The sequence below is a fragment of the Orycteropus afer genome, unplaced genomic scaffold (genome assembly GCF_000298275.1).
Source record: "Orycteropus afer afer isolate SDZICR_OR568_19922 unplaced genomic scaffold, OryAfe1.0 scaffold00042, whole genome shotgun sequence".
In the NCBI taxonomy this organism is placed as follows: Eukaryota; Metazoa; Chordata; class Mammalia; order Tubulidentata; family Orycteropodidae; genus Orycteropus; species Orycteropus afer.
In genome coordinates, this window is record NW_006921629.1 from 13,724,434 (window position 1) to 13,741,710 (window position 17,277).

General features: G+C 52.0%; 1 protein-coding gene across 1 annotated transcript in view; it reads left to right on the forward strand.

Moving 5' to 3' along the window:
- The window catches only part of SPNS2 (sphingolipid transporter 2), a gene marked incomplete at its 5' end in the record, with an annotated part of 37,734 nt that extends 21,470 nt beyond the window's left edge, over positions 1–16,264 (forward strand). The window contains 10 exons of the mRNA XM_007937594.1: positions 5,423–5,559; positions 9,889–10,040; positions 10,303–10,369; positions 11,654–11,796; positions 12,142–12,294; positions 12,413–12,602; positions 12,969–13,034; positions 15,297–15,395; positions 15,512–15,675; positions 16,222–16,264. Of these exons, the coding sequence (XP_007935785.1) occupies positions 5,423–5,559; positions 9,889–10,040; positions 10,303–10,369; positions 11,654–11,796; positions 12,142–12,294; positions 12,413–12,602; positions 12,969–13,034; positions 15,297–15,395; positions 15,512–15,675; positions 16,222–16,264 (1,214 nt within the window). The remainder of the gene's footprint in view (positions 1–5,422; positions 5,560–9,888; positions 10,041–10,302; positions 10,370–11,653; positions 11,797–12,141; positions 12,295–12,412; positions 12,603–12,968; positions 13,035–15,296; positions 15,396–15,511; positions 15,676–16,221) is intronic.
- Positions 16,265–17,277: the final 1,013 nt, after the last annotated feature.

A 17,277-nucleotide genomic window follows, 5' to 3' on the forward strand; every position in this document is an offset into this window, starting at 1 on the left:
GGAGTCTGAGGCAGGAGATTGGATTATTGCCAGGAGTGTGTAAAGGCATTCAAAACATGTGGTTGGCCGCCATCTTTGAGTAGGGCACCGTTGTTTCCAATTCTTCCGATCAAGAGATTTGGTTTCTATGCAATGTACACATTACCCTTGTTTTCCAAGTTTCTAACAGGGTGTCAACCCATAATTTTTCCCCTTCCGGGTGTCGTTCCAGTTCATTCACATTTTACAAATTTGGGTCTGTTCTGGTTTCACTTTGTTGATGATAACTGAACCAGGAAGAAGCAGTTGCTGTCTCCAAAACAACTTGGACTTCCTCTGACCTTAGGAATATCAATTGGAACCTTCCCCTTTCCCAGCCTGACAGCCTGAAGTGTGATTTAGAGCAAGGAATCCGGAGCCAGACAAGTTGGGGTTTAAATCAAATTCTGGCTCAGCTACGCACTAGCTGTATGACATCACCTCATCCAGCCTCTTTTTTCTGCCCTGTAATGTGAAGATAATAGTGTGAATTAACTGAGATAATGTGTGGGTATGTCAAGGGCTTATCCCTGGGCCTTGCCTATAGTAAGTGTTCATTCACTGATAATTGCAGTTATTATTACAAATAAGCACTATGCATCATTAACATTATTGCTTATAAGATTTGTTATCTGAGTATCATAGTGAACTCCTATGCATCCTTCAATGTCCTGCTCTGCTATCACTGTCTCAATGAAACCTTCCTTAACAATCCTGGCAGGATTTAATATTCCTTGCTGGTTCCCTCTGCAATTTTTTTTTTTTTTTTTTTGTGAACATTTCATTGTGGTTTGGATGAAAGTTTACAGAGTACATTAGTTTCCCATTCAACAATTTATACACATTTTGTTTCGTGGCATTAGTTATTGCCCCTCCTTTTTAGCCCTTTAAGCCAGGCAATTTATAGACAGGTGGCCCCTCTCTCTGGACAGACAAATGGAGCAACCCCTACTCTGGCTTCTGTCTGCCCACTCCTCACCAACAGGCCCAGAGGATCAGGTCTTCCTCCTTCCCCTAACATGTGTAAGTCCTGATTTGACTTAAATTTCTTTCCAGCCCATTTCTTGATCTGCTGTCACACAGGTGTTGGGAGGTAGGCCCAGTAGGAATCATTCTACTTTTTTATAGATACGAGGAAATCATTTCTACCTTGACTAATCTGAACAATGGGCAGTGTTGACCGAGGCTGGCCCACTCTGGGCAGGGTGTGGTGTTCAGCACCTTACATACCTTGCCTCATTCTGTACTCAGAGCAACCCAGGAAGTTGCTATTTTTATATTCATTCTACAGATGAGGAGTTGGCCTGTATTGACTCGGGAGAGTTGACTGTGAAATTTTCAGGAATTGTGTGAGCTGGTTGTTAAACATACTCATTAAAAACCAAATTATATAAAATTACAAGTGAATAAATTATATTAAAAACAAAGGTCATAAATACTCTGAAGTCATCACTTCCTAATTATTTTGCTACATTTTACAATGGTCTATGTTCTCTTTTTCTTTCCCACTTATCTATACGCTTAAGATGTTTGTCATAATGCACTGCTGCACATCTCTTCCCAACTCTGTGATCAGTGACATCTAGCTCACAGCTTGAAATTGGCCTTGGTGGGAGTACTTTTTTATTTTTAATTTTTCATTGTTATATGGGTGAAAGTTTACAGAGCAAACTGGTTTTCCTTCAACAGTCCATACATACTATGTTGTTTATTTGTTTGTTTTTAAACTTTTAATGGGATGAAAACATACATAAGATATTTGCCAACATAACAACTTCTACATTTATAGCTCAGGGACATTGATGACATTTTTCATGTTGTGCTACTGTTATTGCTATCCTTTTCCAAAATATTCCACCACCATTAGCATAAACTCAATGCCTGGTAAACAAAAGCTTCCACTTTCTCCCCTCCTTCCTACCCCTGGTAGCCATTAATAATCTTTTGTATATTTCACACACATTGTGTTTTGTGACATTCACTGCAATCCCCACAATGCAACAGCATTCGTCCTACTTCCTCCCTGTGCCCACCACTTCCCTTTGTCCTTCTTTCCCCTCCCCTCCTGCTTCTTAGCTCTATCCCTGGGCAAATGCTGCCTTCTTGATCTCATATGGTTGATTGTTCTAATGAGTGCATACCTTTCCGATATTACTGTTTACCTTAGAAGTCTGTGATCATTTGGCTGAAAATGGAGCCATGGGGCTTGAGTTCAGTTCCCAGCTAGAAGAATGTATAAGGATAGTCTCGGGGGTCCCACCAGTCTCTATCAGATCAGTAACCCTGGTCTTTTTTTATGATTTTGAATTTTCTTCCACATTTTTCTTTTCTCCCACTCTATGCGGGCCCTCCTATTGTGATCTTGCTGAGAGCAGTCAACAGTGGTAGCTGGGCACCATCTAGTTCCTTTGGTCTCAGGGTTATGGAGGCTGGAATTCCTGTGGTCCTTTAGTCCTTTGGACTAATTATTTCCTAGTGTCTTTCATTTTCTTCCCTCTTCTTTTCTCTGGATGGGGAGAGACCAATAGTTGCACCTTAGATGGCTGCTCACAAACTTTGAAGACTCCAGTTGCTACTCACCAAGGTAGGATGTAGAACATTGTCTTTGTGAACTAAGTTAGGCCAACTGACCTTAGTGTCCCCCAACACTATGGTCTGGAGCCCCCAGGCCCAGTGACTCATTCCCTCAGGGTGTTTGGTTATGGCTGAGAAGTTTTTATAACTTTGCCCCCTATATACATTCAAAGATAGATTTGTAGTACATGTAAATACATAGGTAGAGATATCCTCTGTCAAACCTATCTACATTCATGAGTATAATCCCATTCGCCTTCCATGGTGGGAGTATTTATACCACAGAAATCAGCAAACACTACCAATCAGGGTTTCCTGATCCAATCTCAGGCAGGTGCTGGGAGCCAGGCCCAACAGGAATCAATTTCCCCCTTTTTTTTTGAAATGCAGTCATTAGTTCTCAGCACACTACTGAGGCTGAGCCATGAAGAGACTAAGCTGCTCAAGGACACCCAGGTGGGAAGGACTAGAGCTGACTCTGAAGCCAGGCCATGTGTCTCAGGTGCCCAAATTCTCACATCTCTGTGCTTACCCGTTGTGCCCAACGATCTAGTCGCACGGATTTGGGATTATCAGGTTCCCCATCCCCACATACCCACACCCGCACACCCAGCTATTCTTGCTAGGATAGAGAGAACAGTCACACTCCTCTGGCCCAGTCTAGGAGCCCTCTGCTTAGCCCTCTTCTCCCACCTCCTTCTTCTCTTCCCTCCTCCCCTCCCTCTTTGCCCAGGCCCCTGTCCCTGGGGACTCAGGTCAGTGGTGGAGCAGCTGAGTCCAGGCACACATTCATCCAGGCGGTCAGAGGCCAGCCTTGTCTGCCCACCCTTGGCCTTTGTCTGGCCATCTGCCTGTCAGCTGTGGGATTGCCTTCCGGGGCGAGGGATGAGGGGCTGCCTCATTGTGTGACCTAGAGCCTTTCTTGCTTTGCTCTGGGCCTTCCTACCACCTGGGACCTCCGAGGCCCCTCATCGCTCTGATAGTGGCATCCCCATGGAGTTCTGTAAGACTGCTTCTCTCTTGTTCTGGAAGGAAAAAAACCAGGTCACGTCACTCTGCTCAGCATCCTCCAGTGCTTTCCTTTCTCATCCGTAGAAGCCACAGCCTTCACAGTGAGCCTCTAGACCTTGGTGCCTGTCTTTCTTCCTTCACTCCCTTTTCGCCAGCCATTTGGGCCTCTTTGCTGCTCCTTAGACATAGTAAGCACACTCCTGCCCAGGGCCTTTGCTCTTGCTGTTCTTACCCCGATCTCTAGTATTCATTTCCTCACCTCCTCCAGGTCTTTATTGAAATGTCACCTTCTTTGACCTTCCAGGGAGCTCTGGTGGCGTAGTGCCTAAGGCATTTGACTGCTAACCAGAAGACTGGCTGTTCAAACCCACCAGCCACTCCTCAAAAGGAAGGTTGGACAATCTACTTCCATAGTGATAACACCTTGGAAACCCAAGGAGGGGTTGCTATGAGTTGGATCCTACTCAAAGGCAGTGGGGTTTTTTTTGTTTGTTTGTTTTTGACCTTCTAGGACCTCTGGTGGCACAGTGGTGAAGGCATTCAACTGTGAATCAGAAGGTTGGTGGTTCAAACCCATCATCTGCTCCATGGGAGAAAGATGAGGCAGTCTGCTTCTGTAAATATTGACAGGCTTGGAAACCCCATTGGGCAGTTCTACTCTGTCCAATAGGGTTGCTATGAGTTGGAATCGACTCAATGGCAATGAGTTTGGTTTTGCTTGGTTTTTCGCTACCCTTCTATTTAAAATAGCGACATCAGCTTTCTCTTTCTCTCACACTTATACTTCCCAGCTCCCATTTCTGCCCTTTTCCACTCCTTAGAACTTATAACCAGCTGATACATTTTCATTTTTTTAAAAAAATTATTGTTTCTCTTTCCTAGAATGAAAGCTCTAACAAGGCAGGACTTTTTGTCTATTTTGTTCACTGATGCAATCCTAAGCACCTAAAATAGTGTCTGGGGCACTGTAGCCACACAAACAAAGTATTTGCTGAATGAATGAATGAATGAGTGAATGAAAGTGTTCCCAGCTGTTGGGAAAGCCTCTGCAGCCCACTGGGAGTGAGGGTGACTGTGTGATTTGGCAGGTCTGAGACTTGGGGTCTGAGGCCCAATTCTGTCTGGATTCACTGTGTGACCTTAGGTAGGTTCCTTTCCCTCTCTGAACATATTTCTCCAAGTATAATAAGAAAAGCAATGTGACCAAGTAAGGAACATAGGCTCTGGAATCAGATAGAAGGAGTTCAGTCTCCGCTGGGAGATTTACTGCCTGTGGAACCTTGGACAAGTCACTTCCCCTCTGATTCTGTCTTCCCATCTCCCCATTTGTGAGGTGGGAGGACAAAATCTAACCTGCAGGGAGGTTGGAAAGACCCCTGCTGCATAAGGGGTCCCTAGCAAGGTGCCTGACATGTGAAAAGTATTCAATAAACAGATATTTACCCTTTGCTTTTTTTTTTTTTGTACATTTTATTTCATTTTTATTGTTATTAAAATATAGATGACAAAACATTTGTCAGTTTAACATCTTTCACTTGTACAATTCAGTAACACCAATTACATTAATTATGTTGTGCAACCTAGATGTTTGCTCTACAAAATTACCCAAAGGGTTCACCCGGGGCTGGGTGAGCTGTGGACATGTGTGGAAGAGGATGAGGTCGTGGTACCACCCTCATCCAGAAGGGCCTCTCCTGCCTCCCCTGGGCTGCTTCCAGTCCTGGCCCAGGCATTTGGCTTTAAGTTGGGGTGGTGTGGGCAGGTGGGCCCGGCCCCAGGGAGCCTGCGCTGCCCCTCAAGGCCTCCTTTCCCTGCACAGTGTTCATCTGCAGCTTCATGGTGGCTGCCCCCATCTTCGGCTACCTGGGCGACCGCTTCAACAGGAAAGTGATCCTTAGCTGCGGCATCTTCTTCTGGTCGGCAGTCACCTTCTCCAGCTCCTTCATCCCCCAGCAGGTGAGGCTCGCCCCATCTGCCCACCTGCATCTCCACACATCCCGTCCGTGTGTCCCAGTCCCTGCAGTGAGTGGCTGGTCTGACTGGGGGTTTCAGCTCCTTTGTTTGAACCTCAGTGTCTTCTAAGGGCATTTGGATGAAGGTGTCCTGAAGTACTTTTATAAACTAACCCTGCAGATAGGGCCTTCCCTAAGCTGGCCTGAACTTGGGGACTCACAGCCCTGTGTGGGATCTGGAGTCTTTCTGAGCCACTCTCTGATTTAGAAATGATGCAAGAAACAGTGGAAGCAATCTGCCTTAGGAATTAGGACCTAATTGGGTTCTAGTCCTGGCTCTGCCTTCATCTTGCTGTGTGATCCTAGAGGAGTCACTACCCCTCTCTGAGTCTTACTCAGTTTGCTCTTTTGTCTGATGATCAACTAATTCCTTGGGTCAAAGTTCTAGAAGGGGAAACATCAATTCCACATAAAGATGTTTCTCCATTGGTTCTGCGACTTGGGTTTGAATATTTCAACTCTGCTGTCTATTCAGCTTTGTGACTTGGAGAAAGTTACATAACCTCTCTGAGTCTCAGTTTCCTTATCTGTAAAAATGAAGATAATAATTCTCATCTTCAAGGTTTAGCATGAGAAATAACTGAGCTAATGAATGTCCAAACTCTGGAACATGGCAAATGTTCAATAAATCAGTATTTTAATTATTTTCCTTCCAAAGGCAAGATCCATTGTCTTACGAAGTAGTGAGTTTCCCATCATCACTAGGGGTGTTCAGACAGAGGCTGGACAATCACATGCTGGCTGCTGTAGAGGGCAATGGAGGAAGAAGGGGAGAAGAGCAGGCTCTGTCCTCAAGGAGCTTTCAGTCTAGGGAACAAAGGAGGAGACCTGGGTCTCGTCCTCAGGAGCACCTAGGCTGGGAGTGGGAAGATGGGACAAGAGCTTCCATGCTTATAGCTTCCAAGATGTGCAAAGTGTTGAGAGTTGAAGAGAGACCAGTCTCTTGAAATCCATGAAGTCAGGGAAGACTTCCTGAAGGAGGTGGCCTTTGAACTGGGCAGGCAGGACAAGGAGACTCAGCCTTCTAGTGAAATAGGATGGACAGAGGGAACAAATTCACAGATGTAAGGATGGTGGAGTGTGTTGAAGGAAGGAGGAGAGTGTTTTGGCTGGAAAGGAAAGCAGGAAATGGGTCATAGAGGCTTAAATGCTGGATGGGGTGAGGGGCATGTTCTCCTGAGGGCTTAGTACTGACTGAGACCTGCAGATGTTTGGAGACAAGCAACGCAGGGTCAGATTTACGTGGATTATGAGGAGGTTGGAGACAAGAACAGAGAGAAATTGGCAGGCTGAGGGACAACTTTGCTTCCGGAGCAGTTCCCAGAGGAGAGTTAGGCCCAGGTGAGGTCCAGCCCCAGCATTGTCAAGTGGATCTGGTGCCCAAATGAGAATTGTACTAGAAGCTGCTGGGACCCCTTTGGGCCTCTCCTCCCCCAACTGGGCCTCTGGCCATCTGACTTCTCTGACTGCTTCCAGGGCTAACCTGTAGCCCAGAAGCATGATGCTAAGGCAGGCCCACCTCTGGTGTGTGGAAGGGAGGGGGGGCTGGGAAGCAGAGATGAGCAGAGGCAGAGAGAGAAACCTGCAGATCACCCCCAATTAGTCTGTAAATTCCCTGCAATCACTATCTGAGTCCCACAGGGGTTGTTTGGATCTTGGCAATGTGACCTTGAAGATCAGCTGGCACAGAAAATGCCCAAGAACGGCCAAGAACACTGTAAAAATAACAATGAAAGAGGGCTTGCTCTACCAGATTTCAAAATAGAGTTATTCTAACCCAAATGGCGGAAGAATAGATCAAGAGATCAATGAAACACAGTCCTCGATTCTATAAGGATTTAGAGTATGAGGCAAGTCGCATCTCAAATGGTTTTGGAAGAACTGATGTCCATCTGGATTGAAAGTTAACTTTGGTTTGTATGTCAAACCATAAATGCCAGATAGGCTAAATCTAAACCCAAACCCACTTCCATCAAGTCGATTCTGACTCATTGCAACCCTTCAGAACAGAGTAGAACTGCCCCATAGAGTTTCTAAAGCTGTAACTATTTATGGAAGCCGACTGCCTCCTCTTTCTCCCATGGAGCAGCTGGTGGGTTTGAACTGCTGACCTTTTCATTAGCAGCCCAGCGCTTTAACCATAGCGCCGCCAGAGCTCCTTAGATGGGCTAAAGTAAAGTAAAAAGCAAGCTATAAAAAAATCTAGATGTATAAATCAGTAAGAAAAAACACAAATAACCCAGTAGAGAGGTGGGCAAAGGGTTTGTTGTTGTTGTTGTTGTTGTTATATGCCATTGAGTCAGACCCGACTCATAGTGACCCCTCCTTGGGTTTCCGAGGCAGTATCACTACGGAAGTAGATTGCCCAACAAGGGTAGTGACAGGATTCCAGAAGACACCCAAGCCAGTAATACATGTGAGAATAATAATCAGGGAAATGCAAATTAAAACAACAATGAGATACCACTTCACACCCAGCAGATTGGCAACAATTAGAACGGCTGACAATACCAAGTGTTGTTAAAGCTGTGAAGAATCAGGGACTCAGGCGCTGCTGGTGGGAGTCTAAATTGGTCGAGGCTCTCTCAGAACAAAATGGCAGTAGTTTGCAAAAACACCATGTAGATCCATAGCCCAGCGTTCTACTTCCAGGTGTAGACCCAAAAGAGAAACTCCAATCACGCACATGAAGTGACTCAGGCAGGATTGTAATAGAAAAAAGCAGGAACAACCAAAATGACCATCCCTGGGAGATGCACAGAGAAAATGGGGTATATTCATACTATGAAATTCTTGATCGCAAAACAGTGAACTAGATCTGTCTTAACTAGTATAAATGGGTTTCAGAAAAGATGAGATTGAAGAAAGAAAGTGAGTCGTATCGAATTTCTGGTGCCATTTCTGTTCTTTTTTTTTCAAAGCACACACACAGGACACTGTATGTTGTTCATTTATGCATACATGTGCAAGCAAAGACAGAGGGATTCCCGACAAATGCGCAACAAAGCCGGTTCCTGTGGGTGGAATGAGGGATAAACAGGATCCCCTCGTGAAAGAGGCTGTATCTGCCTACTGTTGTACAAAGGAGGAGGATTGATGAAATCTCTCTCACTCGCTTCTCTCTCTTGAAAACATACCAGACATGAAATGTACGAGAAAACTTTCATAATCTGGGGATAGATTAGGCCTTCCTGAGCAAAACGTGAAATCCAGAAAGCACTAAGGAAAAGTCAACAGATTTGACAGCATCAAATGAAACAACAACAGCACTTCCGTATGGTGAAACTCCGCCTAACACAAAGTTGAAGGAAAGATAAAGTATATGTGACGCATACAATCAAAGGTCACTAAGCGGGATATATAAAACGCTAAGGTGAATCAATACCAAAAGGACAAACAACAGGAAAATAGGATTAGGCTGAGGGCAGAGGGGTCCAGGAAGAGAGAGAAAAAGATTCAGGAGCTGAGGAAAGCCATGGAGAGTGAGAGAGGGAAATAGGGACAGAAATGAGACTGGCTGAGAGATGGATGGGCAGTACCAAGGATGCAGAGAGGGACCTGGGAGAAAGATAAGCAGATACAGGGAAGCGGGGAGGGCTGGTCGTAAGCGATACTGCTGGCTGGGTGGTCAGGGTGGGGCCGGGGAAAGATGACCAGGCTGGGTTCTCAGGCCCAGGGCAGCTGGGGGCCTGGGGGAGGGGGTATACATCAAAGGGGTAGTACCACCCTCAGCTGGCACAGCCCCACCCTTCTCAGCTGAGCTGGGCTTTGCCCTTTGATATGTGTGGGAGAGGGGCTGAGCCCACTGGGCTGTCCTGCCCACTCTCTTCTCACGCTGGCCCTCAGTGCTGCCAGGGTCAGCCTAGCAACCCTGTTTGGGGGAGTAGATCTGAGTGGAAGGTGACTTGAGGTTCCTGAGGTGGATCCAGAACCCAGGGAGGAGGTCTTCCAACAGGTGGGGGCTGTGTCTCCAGTGCCCTATTGCTAATGGGGACAGAGGGACCTGTCTGAGCCATTCCTATAGCTCTCAACCTGGGAAAGCCTAGTCCCATCCCAACACTTGGCCTTCCAGGCCCACACAGGCCCACTGTCCAGAGGGGGAGACTGAGGTCCACAGTGATCTGGGAATCCAGACATTGCCAAAGGAGGGGCTGGGCTCCATCCTTTCCCCTTGCTCCTGGAGCCTGCAGGGGTGGGAAACAGAGTGGGAATGGGGTGGGGAGCCGGCAGAGGAGCAGAATGGTCCCCCAGCATTCCCTCCCCTCCTATACAGTACTTCTGGCTGCTGGTCCTGTCCCGCGGGCTGGTGGGCATCGGCGAGGCCAGCTACTCTACCATCGCGCCCACCATCATCGGCGACCTCTTCACCAAGAACACACGCACACTCATGCTCTCTGTCTTCTACTTTGCCATCCCACTGGGCAGGTGAGAGCTGGAGACCCCAGGGTTTGCTTGAGGATCCGGGCAAGGGCCCCTCAGACTTTGGACCATTTCCTCTCCCTGGAGTTCAGCAGACAAGTGCCCTCAGTTAACTAAACATGTGGTGGTCAGCCTTGGAGACGTGCCGGAACCACTCCCTGGCCAGCTGGGTGGGGAGGCAGGGGAGGCCTGCACTGTAGACTAGTGAGCTTTACCTCCCCCCAGCCCTTGTCTCTGCTAAACCTCACCCATGCCATCTTCTCTGCAGCGGCCTGGGCTACATCACTGGGTCTAGCGTGAAGCAGGCAGCTGGAGACTGGCACTGGGCCTTGCGGGTAAGGCCTGGGTCCCCTCCCACACAGGACTCCCAGAGTAGCTCAGCTCCCCGTCCTCAAGATTCAGGGTCATAGCCCAGACCAGGGCACAGACCTAGCCTCCAAGCTTCCTGCCTGGGCTCTGAAGCCTCTGCCCTTCTAGATTAGTCTAGGCTGAAATGTCAGGAGGCCACACTAGGAAGGCGGCCAGCCTTGCCCTGCTCCTGGGAGCCTCTAGCCGAGGGTTAGAATCTTCCCTGGGAGACCCAGGTTGAGAGATGAAGGACTCTTTCCTTCATGTCAGGAAATTCCATTTGCATGGTGGCGTTTCCTGCTTCAGGTCCTGACACTGGCCTAGGGTAAGGCCCTGCTTTGAGGGCCCCTAGGGTCTGGAGCCACTTCCTGTCCGGTGGAGGGTTCGAGGCCAGTTTGCCAAGGCCCCAGGACAGTGCAATCGGAGGAAACAGAGATCCCCAGTCTCTCGGAGGAGCGGAAGCTGAAGACAAAGTGTTTTTTCCTCAAAAGCAGGAAGGAAGTGGCTTCCGTGGAATTTCTTGATGGGGGTGGGAGGGGGTGGCATGGAAAGGAACTCCCCAGCCCATGGGCTCCCAGGCCTGGTGGGGGTAGGTGCAGATCCCCCTGTTCTCATGGGCTGCTGGAGAGGCTGGCATACTGAAACTTGGGCTGCCAAGAGCTCCCCCTCCCATCCTGAGGAAGGCCTGGAGCCTTGGAGATTCTGTTCTTGACATTAAGCTGGACACAGGGAAGACCCACAGTGGCCCTTGAGGCAAAAAAAATGACCTAGTTGGTCTACTAGCTGGAAGCCTCGTTGGGAGCTAAGTCATTCCTGGTACTCCACAGGGAGCAAACCAGCCTGGGGAAATTTCCTAGCCCCAGGGGCTTGGACAGGACTGGTATCTGACTCCCTGCCCCCATGAACTCTCCCGCCTCTCTCAAGGCCATCGTTCCATTTGTCTGCCCATGTATTCATCCATCTGTCTGTCCGTCCTCCTTCCATTCTCTATCCATCTCTATCCATCTGACTATCTATCTCTCCCTCTCTTCTCTTTGAGTCTATCCTGCCCCTGGTCTTGGCAGTCTGCTTTGGACCCCAAGCCCTTCTCTAATATCATCCATCACCCCTAATGTTTAGCAGCCCAGTCAGGAAGGCTGGCCAGGTACTAGCCCAGAGGAGGTATTGGGGACCCATAGAGGGTGCAACTTGCCTGAGCTCCCCTCCTAGTGCAGCAGAGACAAAGTCACCTGGGTCTTGACGTCCTAACTTCTTGCTCCCTGTCCTGCCAGGTGTCCCCCATCCTGGGCATGATCACAGGAACACTCATCCTCGTCCTTGTCCCAGCCACTAAGAGAGGGCACGTGGACCAGCTCGGGGGACAGCTCAAGGCACGCACGTCATGGCTCCGGGACATGAAGGCCTTGATCCGAAAGTGAGTCCTGATGGGAAGAGGGAGGGGTGCTGTGATGAGAAGACCCCCTGTAAGGCAGCCCACCCCTGCCCAGGGGCCTCAGCTAGACTCCCTGCCCAGGGGCCAGGATCATTGGCCCTGCTGCCCACAGTGCTGGGAGTGATTTGGCCACTAGTGTTCATTCTTACCATCCAGAGTTCCCAGCAGCCTGAACCCTCGCCCCTCCCTCGCCCCTCCGGTCTGCGAGGGAATGCATTGGAGGCCCCTGAGCCTGGGGGAGCTGTGAGCCTGCAGGCCAGGGGAGAAGAGGCAGCCTTTTCTGGGCTCCCGCCCTGGCTCAGTGCCACCGCCCCGGCCTCTCCCCAGCCGCAGCTACGTCTTCTCCTCCCTGGCCACGTCGGCTGTGTCCTTCGCCACAGGGGCCCTGGGCATGTGGATCCCACTCTACCTGCACCGCGCCCAAGTCGTGCAGAAGACGGCAGAGACATGCAACAGCCCGCCCTGTGGGGCCAAGGACAGGTGGGGCCAGGCCAAGTGGGCTGGGGTTGGTGAGGGACACCTGGGCAGAAGAACCCCACTGTCTTGGCCTCGTGCCCCACCCCCTCAACTTGTGCCCTGTCGTCCTCTGTCTCCACAGCCTCATCTTTGGGGCCATCACCTGCTTCACGGGCTTCCTGGGTGTGGTCACTGGGGCAGGAGCCACACGCTGGTGCCGCCTGCGGACCCAGCGGGCTGACCCGCTGGTGTGTGCTGTAGGCATGCTGGGCTCCGCCATCTTCATCTGCCTGGTCTTCGTGGCCGCCAAGAGCAGCATCGTGGGGGCCTATGTGAGTGCAGTGGAGGCCCACGGGGGTCAGGGGATTGTGCTGGGGCTGCAGAAGAGGGCCTGGAGCAGGACATTCAGCCCAGCTGGTTGGACACGTCCTTGCCATGGAGAGGCTCCGAGGTTCTGGTCCCCTGGCTGGCTGCATGCCCTGCTCTGCCCAGGCCTGGGGCTTTGTGAACCCTGCTGGATCTTTAGCCATGGCTAGAGTTTGTGGATCATTCACAATTGCTTGTCAGGATATACAAACTCCAGGGAAGGGTGAGAGGCTTTTGGGGGGCTCTCTGCCATCAGCCAGCATTCAGGGTACAGCCTGGGGCTGGTGGTTGTTGGAGGTCCTCTGACGGTTGCTCTGGTCTCTCCTGGACAGATCTGTATCTTTGTGGGGGAGACACTGCTGTTTTCTAACTGGGCCATCACAGCGGATATCCTCATGGTGAGTGAGCAAGCCAAGGTCACGTCGTGCTGACCCGAGTCTCTTGACCTCAGGAGCGGGGATGGGGGATAGCTGGAGAGGGCAGGTGGAGAAGTGGGAAAGCTGTCAGGGCTCGAGGGGGCTCGGAGGAAGGCATTCTGGTTAGGTGACCCTGAAGGCAGGGAGGTGTCAGGAGATAAGAGATTTGGTGGGTGCATCAGGGCACAGGGCTGAGGAAGAAGAAAGGATGAATAGTGGGGGCTGGTAGAGGGCAGAAGGGGATGTCACCAGGCTCAGGTTTGTGGCTGGGAGGCTGGCAGTGCCAGGCTGGCATGGAGGTGGTGCTGGCTGCCAGTGCTCCTCCCCCAGGGCCTCTGCTTCCACAGCTTCTGCTGGCAGCCGGGGACTGTGGTTGCCCGAGCCAGGCGCCCCTGCCCGAGTGCCCGTGGCTGGGGCTGGGTGGACAGAAGCCGTCTTCACAGGACCAACAATGGGCACCAGACCAGCCAGTCAGGGACAAAGGGCCGTCTGAGTGACTGGCAGGGGCTTGTATCCCTGGGTGGGGACAGGAGGAGCCTAGGAGCCAGGAGGGGGCCTAGTGACTTGTGACGGTCTGGGGGGCAGTGAGAGGCACCTGGTCCTGTCCTCGGGAATCCTCTAAGTCAGAGTCAGGAGAGGATGGGAGAAGAGAGTGCAGGGGTTTGGGGGTGGAGAGTAGGAGAGGCTGGGGCAGGCCCCAGAGGTAGGGAGAGGGAGCACCGCATGGGTGGAACCCTCAGGGTGCTTGGGGCCTGGTGCTGCAATACCTAATGATCCAGGAGAGGGCCGTCTCCCCCGGCACCGGGGCCCCTGTCTGATCTTCCCCTCCAGGAGGCCGCCTTGTCCCTGCCCCCACTTCCCTGCTGGGCTCTCTCTCCCCCGCCAGCCCATGGGTGGGAGTGGCAGATCTGACTCAGCTTTGTGTACAGTAGGGCCAGGTGGAGTGACGGGGAGGGGCAGGGGTCAGTGCACATCCCGAGTGCAAGGAGGGGTCTATCCAGTCTGTCCTCCGCTCCAGGAGCAGCAGTTCCAGCTGCTGACAGGGTCTGGGTCCCAGGGAAATAATGTCCCATTTTATTGTGTGTCACATCCAAGTGACTAATTATTGCTGGAAACGGGGCCACGTCACTTCATCTGATCCAGGTCTCTTCCCCCAGCCACCAGGGTGCCCGCTGGGTGTGGCTGCTCTGTCCACAAAAGCTGGGGCCAGGTGGGCTGCGGGCTGTTGTCTCTGAGCAAATGAAGCAGCCGGAGTGTGGGGGTCGAGGGCCACCATCCTCTAAGTCTAACTTTGGCTGCTCAACTCTGGAACTGTAGCCTCCAGGGGTCAGGGTCTGCTTGGTCTGATGAGGGTGCCCAGGGGGCCTGTTCTGGGACCCAGCAGCTTTTGGCGTTCCTGGACACACTAATGGGTTAAAGAGGCTTTTCCAGGCAAGGGCCTGCTTCCCCTCCCCCATCTGGATCTTAATGGCGGGGTAACCAGATGGGTCTTTAGGCACTGAGGAGGAGAAGGCAAGTGACCAAGAGGCAGGCTTCTAGCTCCAGACCTGCCCTACTTCATGTGAGGCCTCGCTGGAACTTGGGCCTCTTAGGGCCTCAGTTTCCCCTGAGTTACAAGCAACTTCCAAGAGCCAAGTACAGAACCTAAGGCAACCTGACCTCCTCGTGTGGAGAGGAGACTGGGGAGGAGGCACCTGTGCCCATTCCTGAGGGCACCCCCAAGGCTTAAAAGAGCCCCAACTAAAGGCCTATACTGATGGGTATCAGTGTGACCCCCAAATTCTTCTCTCTTTGGCTAGATGTGGAGCCAAGATAGGCAAAGAAAGGTTTCCATCTCAGCTGGGGGCCTGGAGGGCTGCCAGTGTGGGGTCCATGATGAGTTCAGTTTGGGGCAGGCTGAGTGGTGGTGTCGGAGGCCATCTGTGTGGAAGTGTCCAAGAAGCATTCGGGGATCTGGGCCTAGAGGCCTGTGGTCTGGACTGGGGACGGAAGTTAGTCAGAGGTGGTGACTGAAGCTGCGAGTGGACGAGATCTGGCTCTGGGGAGGAGAGGGAGCAGTGGAAAGAGCAGCCACCCTTAGCAGAGGGCAGTAAAGGACACAGTGGCCGAGGGAACCCAGGAGTCGACAAGCAGGAGTGAAGTTGAGGGAGCAGGGGCTGTCAGGAGAGTCCCACCGACCCCAGAGATGAGGCCAGGGGGGAGGGACTGGCTCCGCTGGTGCTGACCTGCCCACCTCTTCCACAGTATGTGGTCATCCCCACTCGCCGGGCCACTGCCGTGGCCCTGCAGAGCTTCACCTCCCACCTGCTGGGGGATGCCGGAAGCCCCTACCTCATTGGCTTTGTGAGTACCACAGGCTGTGAGGCTGGCCTGGGCAGTGGGGAGCGTGGGCTGGGGTGAGGGGCTGTCTCGGAGGGGCCTCTGCCCTGACACGACACCTACCCTCCCAATCCCCGCAGATCTCAGACCTGATCCGCCAGAGCACCAAGGACTCCCCACTTTGGGAGTTCCTGAGCCTGGGCTATGCCCTCATGCTGTGTCCCTTTGTCGTGGTCCTGGGTGGCATGTTCTTCCTCGCCACCGCACTCTTCTTCCTCAGCGACCGCGCCAAGGCTGAGCAGCAGTGAGTGGGGGCGGGGGGTGGACCTGATGCCCTGGGCCTTCTCCCTCTTCTGTGACAGCCCCTCTGTCCCTGGGGTGGTTGGGGGACAAAATGACTTATCCTGGGCTGGTGTGGGTAACCTGGCTTATGTGGTCTAGGGGTCCAGCCTCTGTCACAGATTGCACCCCAAGCCTTTCGGTCATTGTGAGGCTGCCCTCAGCCTCAGCCCGGTACCCAGCCTGTTGAGTCCATGGGGCCCAGGCTGGTGGGGGGGTAGCCCCTGTGTGTGGTGTTTTTAGACTTGGGTTTTTCTCTGGAGCTAATGGTTCCCAGAGCAGGGGCCCCTCCTCTTACTTTTTCTCTCATTTTCTGACTTCTCCTCTCCTCTTTACTCCTCTCTTTCTCTCCTCTCCCCACCCCTGGGCTCTCCCATCTCCCCCTGGGGCTGACGAGGTCCCTGCCCAGAACCTCCGGTCAGCCAGCCCCTGCGATTCGACATGCCACAGCCGTGCCCGGGCCTGGCCCCCGCTGACCTGCCTCCCTGACCCTCGCCTGTCTCTTCCCCAGGGTGAACCAACTGATGATGCCGCCGGCATCCGTGAAAGTCTAAGGTGGTGAGTGCAGGCCAGGGAGGCCCATGGGGGCTGAGGGCCAGACAGCTTGTGGGAGGGGACCACAGAAACCAAACTAGCTGCCAGCTAGTTGGTGCTTCCACGTGTGTCAGAGTAGAACCGTTCTCAGTAGAGTTTTTAATGGCTGCTTTTTTGGAGGTAGATCTCCAGGCCTTTCTTCCCAGGTATTTCTGGGTAGGCTTGAACCTCCAGCCTTTCAATTACCAGCAAGTGCGTCAACCATCGGCACCACCCAGGGACTGCAGGTGGGAGGGAAGGGGCCTGCATTTAGTGGGGACGGAGCTATCAGAGCAGGGCTCCACCGAGCAATGGTACTTGTTCTGGAACCGGGAGCAGCCCCTCATGAGTCACCCCTGCCCAAGAACATCCCACCAGCTCTGTGCTTGGGCCTTCCTCCAAAAACACTGCCAAACTTACTGATGAACTATGGGAGGGAAGCAAGCTCCTTCTTCCAGTAAATCAGCTCCCCCTTCCTTCCTTAGAAGGGCTGGGAACACAGGTCAGGGCTGGGACTGGCCAGGAACTCCTCACTCAGAAGAGCTCAGAGCAGATTTGGGCAGAGAAGGGAGGCTCAGAAAGGAGTCCTTCTGTCCCCCTTGAGGTGCGAGGGCTGACTCTGGCTTTCTGACATGCCTCAGGGCCTGGCCTCTTGGGGCTGTAGCTTCCTAACAGTCCAAGACCTGGGTAGCTGCTTGGCCATTCCCCCTATTGTTGTTGTTAAGTGCTGTTGAGTCGTTTCCGACTCATAGCGACCCCATGCACAGCAGAACGAAACACTGCCCGGTCCCAGGGATACAGGTGAGGAGAGACAATCAGGGACGCCCAAAGCAGCAGGTGGGAAGAGCAGGAGAAAGGGGATTAAAAGCCAGGAAGCCAGAGAGAAGAGCAATCAGCCGACGGGATTAGGTGAGGAGAGGAAACTCAGGCCCACCCAAAGCAGCAGGATGGGAAAGCAAGAGACAGGGGATAAAAGCCAGGAACTTGGACAGAA